We start from the raw sequence: 14704 nt of genomic DNA, 5'->3' as shown, positions 1-14704 counted from the left end.
TCTTGCTTTTAACAGATCTGAAGTTTCTAGAGCAAAGAACCACTTTTTCCTGGAAGGAAACAGACTGGCATCTAAAGTCAACAGTAATACAGGTGTTTGCAACAACTGCAAGTACAAAACCAATGGCATGAATTAGGAGATAAGGACACTTACACAAGACTAACATCAGAGTAAGTGCTCACAGGGATAAACAAAATATACTGGATAAGAAAAAAGACATTAGACAGTGATGAAGGACCAAGACATAGGAAAATAAAACAGTACTATCTTGCTTCAAAGGCACTTTAGATTGTATTTTATATGCAATTTTTCAGTGTAAGTTCTTCATATAATTTTCACAAAATGCTATAGTAATATTAACGGAATAACATTTAACAATGCCAATGTTAAAAAAAAATCAAGTGTTCTACAGTTGATTTCTGTTTAATGCAGTACAATAAAATAGTCTGTGAATTATTACTACGGAAGAAGAGCTGTTGACATTCTGAATTAAAAACATTCACAATTCTTGGTCACGTATTGAAACATTTTTGTAAGGTGTGGTGATATACATGGCAAGATGACATCATCTTTACTGCTGTAAAGAGTCACTATCTTGTGTACTTACTATATGCATAAGAAAAGTGACTATATATGTATAGTCAGCCTCTAACAGTGAGTGGGCTTTGTATATGCATGAAATGAGAAGCACATACACAGCAAATTATCATAAAATATAATGGTCTAAAAACAAAATATATGCCCTTCTATTTTCATAGGAAAAGTAGCAGGAATCAACTTCACTATTTGCTTTTCCTTAGAAGCATCTCTGTACCCTATTAAAGTGCAGGAAATGAGAAACAGTGTCTGAGAAAAATAAAGCTGTTGATGAAACAGCAGGCACCTCAACTTTATAGCCCTCTTTTGCTTCAAATAGTTCTGGACTTGATTAGTTTTATATTGCCGATAAGAACTTGAGAAAAAAGCATTATTCCATTTTATTAGTATCAGATTCCAATAGGGAATAAAGCCTTCATGACTTAATATCAGAGTCTATCGGCTGACAGAATCTATCAGAGTGATCATCCATATTACTCAGAGGTCCTGATGCCATTTGTCGTTCTCGAAACTACTTGCCCTATTCAGCTCTGATGATTTTGTGGTCTCTGCTTCACTTCTCACTTCTGCCTTGCCCTCACAAGTACAATTAATCAGCTAATCTCTGAGATGTCAAAATACATTCGGTCCTTCAGGTTATTTCCTCTAGTCAAGAAAAGCATTCTCTTCAGTAATCAGACAAATGTATTTGCCAATGCAAATGCAGCTTACACAAATTCTCTTTTCATTTACAACTCTACTGCTTTCAAAAACACCATCAGTATTGTTGTATTACTCATGCTCTTCAGTAAGAATTGCCCTTTTGTTCTAAACTACTTTTATTTCCAGTATAAAGAGCTAGCTAAAGCTAAATAGAAAAATAATCAGTTAATAAAATTTGCAATAAACTAACAAAACTCTCTTGGACTTTAAATACAAAAAGAAAAATGCCAATGAAAGTAGTAACTTTATTTGAAAAAAATCCAAAATTAAAACTAATTGGTAGGTCAGTTTTGTAGGTTGACCTTAGCGGCTGGCAGATGCCCAACCAAACACTCTCTCTTTTCCCTTCCTTACATGGACAGGGAGAGAAAATAAGATGGAAAAGTTCATGGGTCAAGATGCAGGCTGGAAGGTCATTTACCAATTACTGTCCCAGGCAAAACAGATTTGACTCAGGGAAAATTAACTTGAGTTATTGCAAATTAAAAATACACTGTAATAGTTAGGAAAAAAAGACAAAACCTAAAATCCTTTCCTGCTCGTCCCCTTCTTCCCAGGCTCAACTTCACTGCTTTGTTCCCAAGCCCTCTGTGTCTCAGGTTTGGGGGCTGTAGTCAGTCCACAACTCTTGGTCTCAGCCATTCCAGTGTGGGGCCCCTATCACAGGATAGCCCTTCCCAAACTGCTCCAACATGGGTCCTTTCCGTGGGCACAGTTCCTGTCAGGAGCCTAGTCCTGCATCAGCTCTCTGTGGGCCATATTTTCCTTTAGGGTACCATCCACCTGCTGCCGTGTGGGGTCCTCCCAGGGCTACAGTGTGGGCATCAGCTCCACCACGGTCTCTTCAATGGGCTGTGAGGGAATCTCTGTTCCAGTGCCTGAAGCACCTCCTCCCCTCCTCCTGCTCTGGCCTGGGTGCCTGAAAATCATTCACATTTTTAAGCTGCTCAACATGTTTGGCACTTGGAAAATGGAAGTGGTATCACTACTCGAACCTAAACCTTTGAAGGATGGCTTCTTAGCAAAATGTTAAAGATAGTTTTTATATAAACTGTGAGCAATGTTACGAATCAACTCTAAAAGCAACATGATTTTAGTTTATACAGGTTAATGAGCAGAGAACAAATACAACAGCCAGTTGCCCTTTTTCTAAATGACAGTGTAAGTCAGGTTTAGAAGGACTTGACAGCAAACAAATTTAAGCTTTGAATTTGATTTATTTGAACATCTTGGAATTTTTTAGAGTTCATAAAGGAGGGGGGGGTTCTGCTGTTTATTTTATTTTTTTAACGGATGAATGCTATAGGTTTCCCACTTCCTACCTTCATTAATCTTAGGTTGAAAGCAGACTAAGGTCAGACACAGCATTTGCTTCCAATACTCCTTTCTTTAATCAAATATTCAATTGATGTTTATCAAATCTATGACAGAAAAAAGACAGAGCTATGTGGAGGCCTGCAGAAACATAAAGTTCTAGAAATGTCTGTTTCTGTGAAGTCTGTCAGGCCCATGTTAATAGGCACAGACTTGCAATTCAGTAAATATATACAACTATTTCTGTGGGTCTTGAAGCACTTGAGTACTATGTAAACATTACAGAAAATCCAATACTATATTTTAAATTAATATCCTTTTTCTCTGTATAATTATGTTTTGATCAGGAAGAACAATAATAAAAACAAAAATGTTTTCCTTTAAAAAAAAAAATCTATCTTTCCAGAGAGTTAAAAAAAAACTTTTTTTTTTTTCTGAACTTCCATAGTTCAGAAGTGGCAGAATCAGGACTATTCACACAATAATAGTTTGATTCAGTTTCTCATTTATTTAAAAACCAATAAATTTCCTTTTCCTGCTCCTTGAATCCCTTTAACTCCAAGAATATGAAAATGAAGGAACAGAGATTTATAGAGGTTTATAGGTTGAGAAAAATAGCCTGCTTTCAAAATTTGACCAGATTTGTTTCCAACTACCACATAATTTTAGCAACACAGAAAGCATTCGTAATCTGGCCTTTACACCATTACATATCTGTAGCAAGCAAGGCTCCTGACAGTCTGACAGTCTTCAAGGCAAAGGAAGAGATCTAAGACCAATAAAAGAAGTTTGTCCTATAACTGCAGGTCTGAAGCACAAAATATAGCAAAAACATTATAGAAAATTTATTTCAACTTTAAAATGTTAGACTCACTTATATGTACTTGATTTGAATTAGAATGAGGGCTGTTGACAAGGATTGTACCAAAACTGCTGAGGTACTAGTTTAAGGGTGAGAAATATTCACATTAACTGAAGATGCAATGCAACAGGAAAATAACTTTCATTAAAAAGAAAATAAAATATATTTAACAGGATAATTTTTTAAAGCTATTTTTAAAGATTATACAAGTGGAAGAAATTTTGATAAGTTTTTATTATGCTATGCCAAGGATCTTAATTTTGTTTCACACTATGTATGTATAAAAAATTAAGAAGAAACTATCTTCTATATATTTTTTGATGGCCATTCACTTTTTGTTAAGGCCAGAAGGCATTTCTGCACTCTCTAGAGGCTACCACTGTTTTGCACAAGTTAAGGCATCATGCCACTCATCAGTTTATAATATGCTCTGCCCAGTGCAGGGCACTGCTTTCACATGTGGTGATTACAATATAAATCCACACTGCTCCATCCAGTCCCAGTGTTATTCTCCAAACTTTCAAAAGATAACTATAATTACTGCATTTGTTGCAAACACAAGGCCACAGATTACCAAAAGCCCAGGAGTTGATTTGCAAATTTTGTTATATCAATTTTTAGACTGTGCAAAGCAAAGACGGAGCAATGCTATATGCACAACCAAGAAAGCCCATGAAGACAATCACCCAGTTCATATTAACTTGAATGCTACTCAGTGAAATACATGTTATTTCTTATGAATACTTTTCATTTAAATATTAAATAGTTCAATTAAATATATTAGAAATTTAAATATTAAATTTTAAAGATTTTAAAATATTTTCATTTAAATATTAAAAACAACGTACCAAACAATAGATTATGATTAAAATATGTTTAATATCATTTTGGTTTAAGTGATGTCTAAGTATAATGCAATAGTATGTCAGTATGTGAACATGCTTAGATCACAGTAGGTCAGTATACAAACACACTTAGACTAGCACTGATAGGAAAAATATCAACTGTAGGGAAATAAACTTCCTTGGATTGTTTTTTAACAAGAAAAAGAAAGTGAAAAGTTAATCTATCTTTATTTAGACTACGAAAACAACACTTTAATAATGTAAGATAAAGTTTCTATAAGAACAATACAAGTACAAATAAGTACAATAAATAGGGTTATTTATTTTTGTAACAAGTTTATTTTCTTCTGTTCTCAGGCACAGTGAAGCACTTATTTCTGCACAAATTATTCAGTAATAGACCCTAGATCTACTTCAACTGAAACATTAAAGTGACCTGTTAAACACTTACACATATACTTTTCTCAAAAACTGAGCACAAAAAAGATGTGGGCCTGTTAGAGAAAGTCCAGAGGGCCACAAAGATGATCAGAGGGCTGGAGCACCTCTTCAATGAAGAGTTGCTGAGAGGGCTGGGGTTGTTCAGGTTGGAGGAAAGAAGGCTTTGGGGAGACCTAATTGTGGGGTTTTCCCAACACCTTAAGGGGGTTTATATAAAGAAGGGAGAGGGACTCTTGATATGGGCAGATAATATTAGGACAAGGGGCAGGGGTTTTAAACTGAAAGAGGGCAGGTTTAGATTAGATGCTCCATCCCTGGAAGTGTTCAAAGACAGATTGTATGGGCCGTGAGCAACCTGATCTGATTGGTGGCATCCCTGTCCATGGCAGGGGCACTGACTGGAACTTGATGATCTATAAAGAAGACCCTTCCAACCCAAATCATTCTATGTTTCCATGATTCTATGAAGGGAAACTGTCTTAGAGTTTTAACATGAATCCCACATGTTAAACTTAAATATGTAGTAACTGTGGCTTTCACTGTAAAAGATGTGGGGAGAGATGTGGGAAGAGGAGTGACTAAAGAGTTAATAGAAATTATTTTTATTTTTCTTTTTGAGGCAATTTTACTATTGGTAAAAGATATAGAAATAACTTTTTTTTAAAAAAGCTTGGCTTCTGAAGTGCCTGTTGGAACCATAGTAATGGTAGTGAATATTAAATAATTACATGGAAGTAAAATCATCTCATGTGTAATACCACAGAGGTATGGAGCAGCAAGAAACGTGACTGCCTTCTGGATGAGTGAAAATGACAGCACTGAAAACACAAGAGTTATTGCTGAAAAACTGTACTACAGACCCTTTAAATTGGAGTATCTTTCAAAAACATTTAAAAGACTATGTTCCACTATAAAAGGAATGAAGATTTAAATCCCTTGTTACTTTTTTTGGCTAGCATTTAAAAGTATTTGTAGAAAAGGTAATAAAGATAGATCCCACTGTACATTAAGAGTGGATTCCTAAGAAGGGAGATAGTTAGCAATTTGTCATATAAAGTAATTTTTCCTCATCAGAATAAGCATAACAGATACATGTAATAACTTAAAAAATACGCATTTTTAAATACACACAGGCAAAGGATGAAGCAAGCAGGATGGAAAGGAGAAAATTTTGAGGATGGTCACTGAAGTGCTACTTCTAACTAATACCTGACAATTACCTTATTTTTACATCTTCCATTGTGACTGATTTGATTCACCTCAAATAAACATGGTGAAAATGCAACTGCTCAGAAAGGAAGCAGAAAATAACTGTCATGGAAGAAATACATCAGGCTTTCAGTTGTCTAGAAGAATCAGCTGAGATCCTTCGAAACAGTGATTCAACCTGAAATACCACATCTTCAGTTGATCCTACTCCATGCTTTCTATCCCCCATATGATATAGACCATCCCTGTGCATATAAATTGTGTGCATGCATCTACCTGCTATAACATTAATTCTTTCAGGAAAAAATTGCTTTTCTGTTAAACCAAGGTACTTCATTAATTACACTACAGAAGGCTGGAAAACAGAGCAATGACTGGCAAAGCAACTCTGAAACTATAAATAAAAAAGAAACACCTATCAGAGTATTCCTGCCTGAGAAATGTACACATTAGAAAGGCTGACAAGTAAAATTAAGTTTTGCAGCAAGAACCAGTTTAATACAGGGTGAAGAGCAATAAAAGAAACCTGTTTGTATGAGGTGGTTTTAAGTGCCTAGTTGGTCAAAGAAAGTTCATGAGTGTTCATAGAAAACAATATATGCAAAGAGCAATAAGCAAGATCCAGCACTGGCAAGTGCCCTTCCCTCAGTTTATAAGGTGGCTATGTATTTTCTGTGCACTTTGACATGCAGCATAAAACATTGCACACTGCTGGGCTCCAGAATCTGCAGGAACAGCAGCAGCAATAACACTGGTAACTCTTGGATTGGCATTAGCTCTCATCTTCACCTCCTACAATTCTGACTAATCATAAGACTGACTAGCTACAACAAACAAAACGAAACAAAAAATTACTATTTCACTGTCCCAGAATTTTTGGCCTTTGTATTTTTTCTTTTCAACCTTCACAGTGTTTTGAAGAGCAAAGACACAAACCTGAGCAAAAGCAAAAACTGAAATTAATCAATACTTTAATTATAGTTCCTTTGAAAATCTAGGAACTAAATTTTGGTTTACAAATACTTTAATGGTTTCCATATTTTTCCTCTTCTGGAAACCACTTTTCTTTCACCTCCACTCTTCCCAGAAGTTTAGAAACTACAAGTACAACATCAGTCCTTCTATCCCAGGACATACATAGGAAACTGCTGAAATCCCTTGAAGGTAAGTTTCAGTTAAAAAAAAAAAAATTGCAAAGCAGTGAGATGAGTCTATGGTAGGAAAAAATATTTTCACCCAGGTCCTCCCCGTGCCATTTCTTCTTGATTTTTATATATGAATCTACTTTAGCCTCTTCCCCACAAAAAAAAAAATAAAAATAAATAAAAAAAAAAAGATTGTGCTAGTAGTGGTGTTTTGGACTGATATAAAAGAGCATGATGAAGCACACAGTCTTCCTACACTTAAATTAGTCTGCTGCTCTAAATTAAGACTTTGTATATAGTAATAATTTCCCATTACTAGAGGAATGGAATTTCAACTTTGTAAATTGTTTTCCACACGCATTTTTTAATACTGCCTGAAATATTTTTTGGTTTTCTTTTTTTACTTTTTTTACTGGATGTAAGCAGAGTTTTAGTAATAAGGTGAGATTTTATGACTTATGTTTCAAATTAGAAGAACAAAATAAAACAGCACTTTTCCATTCTATATTCTGTTCATCAAACTTTGTACTTACATTCAGAGTAGACTTTTCCACTATCACTTCAGTTTCAGCAGTGATTACACATGCCCTTTCTTTCACTCTGCTATAACCCTGACCTGATTTGATTGTGTACCCTAGCTGAAAAGTAATTTAAAATGGCAATCTGGTATACGTAAATAATTTCAGTTATTAAAAGTTCCCATCAAAAAGTTTTTTATTTTGTAAATCCCAATTTTAGGTAGATGGTGTTGCAAAGTCACTTTGATAAAGTGTCATCAATATTACTGTCACTCATTGATATGGGTTTGTTATTTATTGGTTACCACAGTATTGTGACTGTATGTGTCAATAGGTATGCATAGACACCTTGTAACTGCTATTCATGGCTTCATACTGCATTACTGCAGTGGTCCTCCTAATTACTAATTACATATAGACATCTTTTCTTGTCATGTGAAAATTTCCTCTCCTCTTACCACAGAAAGGCAAAATACATCAAAGCTAAGACTGACGAAATATAATTCATCTGAATCCATAATTACTACAAGTTACACTTATAAATGTTAATAGTGATAATACAACCAAGTCTTTTTTCTGATTTTTTGCACCATGCAGAAGGAGAAAGGATAATTACACAGAACTGTATGCAAGAACAGGTATAAAAGTGTCTCAGTATTTTGGAAAAATGATATTTCATTGACACAGAGAGCATTTGCCTGAAATAAAAATGATAAGACGTATGTGTGTTTTCATCTCTTTGAATCAAAAGCCACATTTTGGTATATAATCAGTGTAATTACAGACTTAGTAATAACATTTCAGGTGCTTCACCAGGACTGTTACGAGGAGTTTGAAGAAAAGACTAGTGTACCTATGAAGAGGTATGAGTACACACACAGAACGGTATTTTAAAATATTATGCATACCTGTGTTCGCAGAATTTCACCTTTTGACAGTTGCATATCACCAGTCAGCTCTTTCACAGTAATGCCTAGTGGTTCCAGACGCTTGCTGAAGTAATTTGTCATTTCGGCTGCCAAAGCCTTCATAGGAGCAACATACACAATCTGCACCAGAAGAACACTCACTTGATAAATGAGCAAACCCCACAACGTTGTTTGTTTCATGGCAACCATTACAAATCACAATTTATTGTGAGATATGATGCCAGGCGCTTACAGTGAAAAATCTTAATAGTGATATATGAAAAGTAGTTATCTTTGTTGGGTAAGTGTGCAGCTGTTTAAAGGACAATGGATTTTGTTTATACAGCCTCATCGCTTTGAAAATTGGTTCTGCATCAAAGCTAAATGCATTTTCATAGCTTTTTACTCTCATAATAAGATTTTTGGAACACAAATAAGAATAGCTTTAACAATAATAAAGTAAATCAAAACTAGCTCTATCTTTAACTTGGAAAAGTGTAATATCCTTGAAAACTTCCTGATTTCATACTCCATGTATAACATATAACGGGTTTTACCTAACAGTTAAAAAGCTGTTATTCAGTTCATTAAACTCCTACCTTAAACTCATCCTTTTTGATAACACCATGCTGGACATGCTGGCGAATCTCATGAAGGATTGTCAGCATGGCAATGTTAGTCTTTCCAGCTCCAGTGGGGGCGCAGATTAGCATGTTCTCATTTGTGTTGTAGGCAGTCTCGAAAACTATAGACTGGATTCGGTTTAGTCTTTTCATGCCTTTAAAAGCAAGTTGTCCAATCTGTGAAAACAAACAATACGCATATTCTGGATTTTTCATACAACATGTAGGTATATATGTGTGTGTGTGTGTGTGTGTGTCTATCTATACATACATTAATCATGAGAAAAAGAACATATGGAAACCAAACTTAGGATACTTGTCTATCTATGTATTATTTCAAGTTTTTTTATCCTGAGGCTACCACTTCTACCCAACTCTCAAATATCAAATCCATAAGGAAAACAAAATGGAGCATACTATCTCAGCATTTTTTTTTTTTTTAAGTCAAGAGTTTGATCAAAATGAATATACAGTAAAATACTGAGCTATTAATTAAACTTCAGTAAAACAGCATTAATAAGAATAGAACAATATATATCTTTAAGATGACAAACTATGATTACTCTAATAGAAGAAGAGGCAGCATTACACAGGAACTTGCTGAAAAAATAGATGATTAAAAAAATTATTGACCATTAATTTTGCACAATAAAGTTCAATTTTGCAAACAGATTCACAAATTCAGTACCAACTTTCTTTTGCTTCTGATGAAATCTCCATCTTGCAACTGTTTATATTCAGACCTTTCTCCAACAATATTTACAACAAGCTGCAGCTAGCAAAAGGAACATAAAACTTATATGTGGAGTCCCAAAAAAGTTTTGAGAATGTTTTAAAAACTAAATTAATAGAGCTAATACAGGAAATTATGGTTATTATAGTTTAATGCATATTTAAATCTTCAAAAGCACAAATCATCAATTACAAAAATACTTTCCTTGTCTTGGTCTCTCTAAAAATTGACATTTTCACCAGGAAAGAATCACTGTAGATAGACAGTTACAATTATGCATTTGAAGATTATAAAACCTTTGCAACTGAAGAACAGACCCTTAAGATACAAAATTCATTTTCAAATAAACTTAGTTTTTCCTCCTTACTTTTTACAGATTTTTAAAATAGACTGCAGAACACAATTATTTCCTTTTTACAGATTTAATTACCTGCACTGCTTGTACTACAAAGCATGAAAGGTACTTACCGATATTTTTGATTATTATAATTTTTACTTTAATTGTAGGAAACCACAAAAGTACAGTAAAGAACAGGCCTGAAAGCATCTTCTGAAAATCTCCTTTTCCATTATTCTGAGTGCTTTAATTAATTTATAGACATTTTCTATGGTATTAGCCCCTCCAATACCAAATACTCTTTTCAGTGCCTTCCAATATTAAGCAAATTATTTCAGCAGGACTTAATTTATTACTGCCTTAAGTAATGTAAGCTTAGGAAGAAAGCTTCATCAGCTATTTAAATAAAGCACTTTATTTAATTTTGTGACAAACAACACTAGATCTATCATTTTACCGCAGCTTCTCAGTAGTATGAGAGGCTGAGATACAAAATATAAATTTAGATTAATACACCAATTTCAAAACACTTGACAGTTCCCTACTTTTAAATTTACAGGAATTATGTACTTAATGACTAGCTAACTGTAGTTTTATTCGAGATGACTCTGAACACGAAAAAAACAACATTCATTGATATAGAAGTCCATGACAATGCTATGTAATCAACACAGTACTTTTTGAAAAATCTGCTGTTCAGTGTAACGGTACCTTTGTCTCAGCAAAGCTTTCGGGTTGAAAACTTCTTGTGGTACTCTTAAAAAGCAAGTACTACTCAAACCATAAACTGCATTTGTATTTAGAGGATTGACAAATCTTAAATATAGCCAAATATCTGTTTTAAACTGGTAAGTGTCTTTGGTGGATAAAAAAAAAAAGTATCTACTGTAAATACTTCATGTACTTTTAATCAAGTTTCTTCAATTTTTAGTGGCTAAATTTCAAGATTATAACAGTTTTCACTGTTAGTGTTCTAGCAGTGTGTTCTCCCTGCAAGACTGCAATGAGGAAAGCTTATTTGTTTTGCACCAATTTTTATATACATAATGTTCTAATATGTTCTTGGTGGGTCATCTTCAAAATTCATTTCACCTTCATGAATGAGACTATTATGAAGTGTTAATGGGCTTCCCAGAGACCTGCTGATTACGTTGGTGCCATCAGAGTTCAATCAGCTATTTTTATGGCCTCCTTAGTCATTTTAGGTTTCTAATTTGCCTGAATTTCATTTTGAGATTTCTTGCCAGGTCCTTGTAATTGGTTATATTTGTGCTTTTCCCTCCCTATTCCCTCTAGTTCGTTTTACTATTATAAACACTATATAAAGTTCACACTGATTAACATTATTTACAGTGTTTATAATAAAGGATGTATAGAGAGAAACTCAAAAATACAGCTGGTGATTACAGAATTGAACTAAATAAACACTGCACCGCACAACAAGCATATTATAAAAAGAAGTAGGTTTTAAACAAAAGCAGAAACATTGCTGTCTAAATGAAGTCCAGTGTAAGTATCTTCAGAATTAAATGACAGAAATTTTTCACAATCACCTATTTGAATATGTATGGCTTTACACATACAGGTCACCTTACAGCTGTGTGATTCTTAACACCCTTAAAGATGTCCTTAAGTTATCTTAAACTACTGCCTGTAGGAATATATGGTTCCAACTTCTCTGAAACTTTAAAATTGTACAGTGTAAAACATCTTTTTTTCTCTATATTTGGCAGAAATTAACATATATTATAGCCCTAGAACATGCAATTTTAAGCAAAGATCTAGAAATATTTAGAAAAATAAAAATAATTTCTTGTTCTCTTTTCCCATTTAAAATACTAACATCAGGGATCAAGACTGACTTGGTAAGTAGCAATAAACAAACAGATGTTCCAGAAGAACCAGAAGAATTTGTGTAACAAGCTAGAAAATAGACTTCAGCTTGTTTTCTGGAAAGATGTTAAGCCTACTGAAGCAGGATTAAGAGTGGAATAAAGATTAATTAAAAAATAAAATCCATAAAAGCCTGGTTAAATACTAAAAGTAATTTTTTTAAATAATGGAATTCTGACCAGAATCCAGACTTTCGTTCAACACAGTATTAATTTCCGAGCATGCACTGACAAATCAATACAAAACATTAAAAATCTCAATACATAATGCATAACATTCTTTGAAATATTCTCTGCAGGAACATATTAAGGATTAAAAAAGCTCCAAGAGAAAGGAATTCCCAAGGAAAAAAAGTATCCTAAGACTTTTCAAACCAACTTCCCATTTGGTTAAAAAAATATTAAAGAATACCTTTCCCCTAAATTGTATTTTATTCCAAACAGTAAGCAGAATTTTATTCCAAACTCAGCAGTTTTTTCCATAAAAATCAGTAAGGTAGCACACAGAACTGCAACACAATGCTCAGAATTTCCCAGTTTTACAAAGGTACTAGAAGTTCTGCTTTTTTAACTTGTCATTTGCACAATTTTGAAAGCTGAAAACAACTTTTTCCCCTCTGGTAAAATAATGTCAGTCAAGACTTCTACAGACCAATTCTTTTTCAGATAAATTAATGAAATCCCTTCTTGCTTAAAGAACTGGTAGCCACTGGATGGCAGAATGTGTTTTTTTACTGAAAGTAAGATGCAACATTCTTCAGCTTTCTATTCCAAAGCTGATTTATCCCTAGAATTCAACAGAAATGATAGAAATTTTAAGCAGAATAAAATCTAAGTGCTATTCTCAACAAAGAGAATTTCATGTCTAAGATGGTGCCATTTTTACATAAGCATGAACCAGTGTGAAAGGCCACTGAGAAGCAACTCTTTACACAAACCAGATGGTACTCAAGGCAGCTCCAGTGGGAATGTATAAACCCCCCGTTTTTACTTGAGTAAGCTTTACGATTCTTTCCCATGGAATTTATTGTTACAACTAATGCATTTATGAGTAAATGAGATTACATCTAATGAAGGTATTCTAACCTGGGCATTTCATTAAAAAGATACTTGTGTGTTGGTGCTCTAACAGCAATTTTAAATAGGATAAAACTGTTTAAGTCATTAAAGTAACATTCGTGAATGGGTCCATACGATTCAGTCTGCAGACAAGCTACAGCTCAGAAACAGAATGCTTTAGCAACACAATAGTGACAGTGTCTGCTGAGTTCAATAAATACATAGAAGGTACTAATTTCTTTTACAAGACCCACCTGTCAAATATGCTGTGGTCTCTATATGGTCTATAGCATTCTCCCTCACCCAAAACAAAAGGGTGCTAATTATAAGTTCCACTAAAAGCTGAGATCTTCTTTCACTCTCCGCATCACTTTAGGCATTAGACTTGTCGACAGAAACAGCTTATCAGGTGCAATTAACCTCAGTATCACAAGTTTTCACTTTGTGGCCCAATGTGCTCTTAACTCAACTTCAAGATACAATGCCAGCATTTTAGGGGCAGCTTCTATACTAAGTATTGGTGTGCACAGACAGAGCATAGTATCTCTTATCTAATCTACCCAGAACAACTCTAAAAATAATATAACCATGTTTAATTAGTAAGTTATCCAGAAAATACACTTGAATGCTATGTCCCTTAGGTACATGGACATTCTCTTTATACTCCTCATTCCAAAAGAGATTTAATCCTTTCCACAGTAATTTTTTCCAGTTTTCATGTAACACTAGACAAATTTTCTCATTGTCTGAAATAAAGAAATGTTTGTCATCTATATTAATTTCCATAGCATGAGACCACCCAAACTAAATGTTCAATAATGATGACTTATTCTGTCATAGTATAATAAAGTAATAAGATTACTACCCATTTATCTTAGAGATAACCCACTGCACTCATAAACAAATGTCAGGTTTTCAACATTTTCCCTGCTCATTGGCCTAATTTTAATGTAGATATCTTTTATTCAAAGTACCTTATATATCTCAGGTGCAACAAATCCCATTCTGCAGTCAGCTGTTCTATTGCACTTTCAGTAAAAAAGGTAATTGATTTAAATAGTAATAGCATGACTAATCCATGCTTTTTTACAGAAAATCTAATCCAAAATTTAGGATACAAAATTCTGATGTCCCTTGGGCTTACACATAAATAACCTCTAGGTCATCTTTCCCTTTTGCTGTACTTCAAAATGTTGTTGGTTGAAACACCTATCTATACATATATACACACAAATACACATTTTAATATGTATGTTTATACACACACACATTTTAATAAATACATTGCCACTATAATTCCAAATTCTGAACATTTAGTAGTCCTCCCTGCTTTCTAATTATGCATCTATACACTTAAAGCCCTTTTGTGCCAGTGTAAATCCTATTTTGTTACTGAAGGTTCATGACAGAAATAAACATCAGTGTTATACCTGGGGACTTTCACAGTTTCCCTCTCCTGATGATAATTTTCATATTCTGGTACTTCCATGAAAAAGTGGTAGCTTATGAGATTTAGGAA

General features: G+C 33.9%; 1 protein-coding gene across 2 annotated transcripts in view; it reads right to left on the bottom strand.

Moving 5' to 3' along the window:
• Nucleotides 1-14704, bottom strand: part of ASCC3 (activating signal cointegrator 1 complex subunit 3) — a 259967-nt gene that overhangs the window by 179143 nt on the left and 66120 nt on the right. For both annotated transcript variants that reach the window (XM_050316537.1, XM_050316536.1), the window contains exons 9-10: nucleotides 9141-9341; nucleotides 8542-8682 (exon numbers count right to left, since the gene is read on the bottom strand). In XM_050316537.1, the coding sequence (XP_050172494.1) occupies nucleotides 8542-8682; nucleotides 9141-9341 (342 nt within the window). The remainder of the gene's footprint in view (nucleotides 1-8541; nucleotides 8683-9140; nucleotides 9342-14704) is intronic.

Source organism: Myiozetetes cayanensis, unplaced genomic scaffold, assembly GCF_022539395.1.
Source record: "Myiozetetes cayanensis isolate MyiCay16 unplaced genomic scaffold, myiCay2020 scf2-11, whole genome shotgun sequence".
Classification (NCBI taxonomy): Eukaryota; Metazoa; Chordata; class Aves; order Passeriformes; family Tyrannidae; genus Myiozetetes; species Myiozetetes cayanensis.
The sequence above is the reverse complement of the archived record's forward strand: the minus strand, read 5'-3'. Positions and strand labels throughout refer to the sequence as shown.